Source organism: Macrobrachium rosenbergii, chromosome 8 (assembly GCF_040412425.1).
Source record: "Macrobrachium rosenbergii isolate ZJJX-2024 chromosome 8, ASM4041242v1, whole genome shotgun sequence".
Lineage (NCBI taxonomy): Eukaryota > Metazoa > Arthropoda > Malacostraca > Decapoda > Palaemonidae > Macrobrachium > Macrobrachium rosenbergii.
This window is the reverse complement of record NC_089748.1, coordinates 78,356,650-78,359,525: the sequence shown is the minus strand read 5'-3', so window position 1 is coordinate 78,359,525 and position 2,876 is coordinate 78,356,650. Positions and strand designations below refer to the sequence as shown.

Sequence of the window (2,876 nt, the reverse complement as noted above, 5' to 3'; positions counted from 1 at the left end):
ATTTTATTTTATTTTATTCACCAGTGAGGTTGTGTGCCCCAAGGGGTGGTTGCCTGAGGTTCAACTGTGGAAATGATCTTGGTTTGCTCCTCTATCCAAGTCATCATCCACCTGGTCTTTTCATCAACAGTGGCACTGGCTGGCACTTGGGCCCAACCAATCAGGCTAATATCTGAACCAGTGTCTACTGTAGCAAGGAGGCTCACTGGTAAGCTAGAGCCATCCAGGGGCGCCACTGAGATGGACTGAGTCCAGACCCGCTCAGGATGAGACAAAGTTGGCGGCATAGCTGCGGAGGTCATAGCACTAATCAGGTTGATGTGCTTGCTAGAGGAGAGATGCTTTGGGCAACCAGGATATCCTGCAGTGTAGTACCCTGGAGTTCCACAGTCTCAGCAGGGTCCCTTTGAATGGGCTGATTTCCCTATGGTGATGGTCAGTGGAGAAGGTTGAGTAGACGTATTGTTGCCCAACTTGTAGCGGCAATCAGCTTCAGCGTGCCCGAACTTCGTGCAGTTGGTGCAAGTAGGCTTGCTAGGCAGTCCATTCTTCAGGCGAGTCGAGCCTGAAAGGTACCCGGGTGGCACTATGCAACGGTGAGACATGCTGTGGGACTGGTTGTACGTTTCCCATGAATTGGCCATATGGCAGGCTTCCATAAGTGTGCTGGGCTGCTGATCACTGAGATACACAGCAAGGGGCCCAGGCACACATTGGAAAAGATCTTCCAGCATGGTCCGATTGACTAAGTCCTTGAAGGTATTGCACGACAGGGAGTCGAACCAGTGGGTACCAGACTGGGTCTTGTACAGGCCCATTCCGTCCAGGACCAGCTGACTTCCTTGGCAAGACCTCGGAACTGTTATCTCCATTTCTCCGGGGTTATTTCGTAGGCTTTTACAATAACCCTACGAACTTCAAGCATGTCACCTCTTTGACTCTTCTCCAGTGAGCAGAGGGCTGCCTTAGCTTTTCCTTCCATGCGCTTAGTAAGCACTAAGGCCCTCTCTGTCTCGGTGGTGTTGTAATTTTCCAAGAGCGCCTCTATCTCTTCCAACCATGCTTCTGGCTCTTCATCAGTCCACTTAGGGACTAAGGAATTAATGCTTGAGAGCAGAGCATTGGGTGCAGCAGGTGTGGGGTTGGAGGCTTGTTGGACTGTCATAGCTTCAGCACTTTCTTTTTGAGCCTTCTCCAGCTCAAGCTTCTTTTCTTTGAGAGTTAATTCATGCTGTCTTCTCCGTTCCTCTCTTGCTTCTTCATACCTCCTCTGTTCCTCTTCATACCTCCTCTGTTCGACTTCATAATTCTGCCGTTCCCGTCTTTCTTCCTTCTCTTGCTTGGCCATGTCATCCAACTGTCCCTTGGCCCACTTGGTGAGTGCTGATCCCATGAGACCTGCCCCCTTCCCTAGGTCCATGAAGGCTTTATAATTGTCTGCCGCCATGTTTTTGGTGGGTAAGGGCATCTAACTGGGTAGACTGGACATACCTGGAGAAATGGTCTATGACGATGGGGAAGTGTTCCGTAATTTGGTGGCACTTCCGTGGTGTGGCACCTTTTCAATAACGTGGCACTGTGGTAGAGTGTGCCATGCAAAGGTCACACTGATGGAGCGATCCTGAAGGAATGTTCATCCTTATGGGCAGATGTGCTTGTGAAATGGGAGTGATCCTGAAGGACTAAAGGTCCTTATGGGCGGATACACTGTCGTTGGCACTCTGTATCTCAAATACAGGTGTAGTGGCTTATATGTGTTTACTATGTCTTGGTGGCACTGGGGAGCCGGTGTGTTCCGGGGAATAACACTAATAGGCAGTGCAACCAAACTGCACTGAAGGAAATGGCACTCTGCCTGAGGTAGAATGTGAGTAAGAAGTAAGAGGGAAAGTGGAAAGGTAAGTGCTTCAGTAACTTAGGTTGTTGGCAGTGCCTCAGATTAGTGGCACTGTGAAAAGGGAAACCCTTGGGCTTTGCACTTGTGGGTGGCTAGTTCTAACAACTAGTGATGGCTTCCTGACATGAGGAAAGGAAGGTTATAGGGTTTGCACTCAATATGCGACTTGGTGCTTGCCGTATACGCAAGTCTTGGATAATGGACACCCACTCGTGCACGACAATCGATAACAGTTATTAAATGGTTGTACGTATACTCTATGAAACACATGAGAATTCACTCCGTGGGCTGAAGCACTTAATGTGAAAGAAATAGAGATGGGAGATAATTCAATGAATACGGGTGCGTATATAAATTCATGCACTATGTGTGAATGAGTAAAAGGAAGAATTGAATGGGGGTCTTAAAAGATCAAAGGTTGGCATAAAATGAATAAAATGAAAAGAGAAAAAATATTGTACTTGGCTTTATGAATTAGTGGGTTTATTTTCCAATACTCATTTATTTAAATGTCTCTCTCTCTCTCTCTGAGAGTGCATTTGTAATGGAGGTATTCATTGTGTAATTTAAGTCACTCTACTTTTCTTATGATAAATTTCGTTATGCAAAATTACGCTGTTACTTTTTTTCCTAAAATGTACTTTTGATATTTACGTAATTTTACTGGCTAGCTCCCGTCATGACAAGTTATATGGTGGAAAGGGTTTTAAATTATCATCAAGATTATCAAGATATTTTGTTGGGTTTACGTTAGGAGGTGAAAAGAAATGAATTCTTTCGGCGAGTGAACGATAAGCAGTGGAACTGGGTGCGCGTGAGAGAGAAACAGCTGATGGCTACTGGTTGTCGCCGATCAAGTGATATAACAATGAGGATTTAAAATTTAAGAAAAAGAACACTCAACTTTCCTAACTGAAGTGCGGGTTGTTGATGTGCAAAATCGAATGATTTAACTTAAAACATCAGTAATGCTTTTACG

The 2,876-nt window shown here is 45.7% G+C and overlaps 1 protein-coding gene across 1 annotated transcript; it reads right to left on the bottom strand.

Moving 5' to 3' along the window:
- Positions 1-862: 862 nt before the first annotated feature.
- LOC136841194 (uncharacterized) lies at positions 863-1,447 on the bottom strand. Its single transcript, XM_067108232.1, has one exon. The coding sequence runs from the start codon at positions 1,445-1,447 to the stop codon at positions 863-865; it is 585 nt and encodes a 194-aa protein (XP_066964333.1).
- Positions 1,448-2,876: the final 1,429 nt, after the last annotated feature.

Excerpts from the sequence above, each read along its gene's own strand:
- LOC136841194 (XM_067108232.1), bottom strand. The coding sequence starts at position 1,447 with ATGGCGGCAGACAATTATAAAGCCTTCATGGACCTAGGGAAGGGGGCA.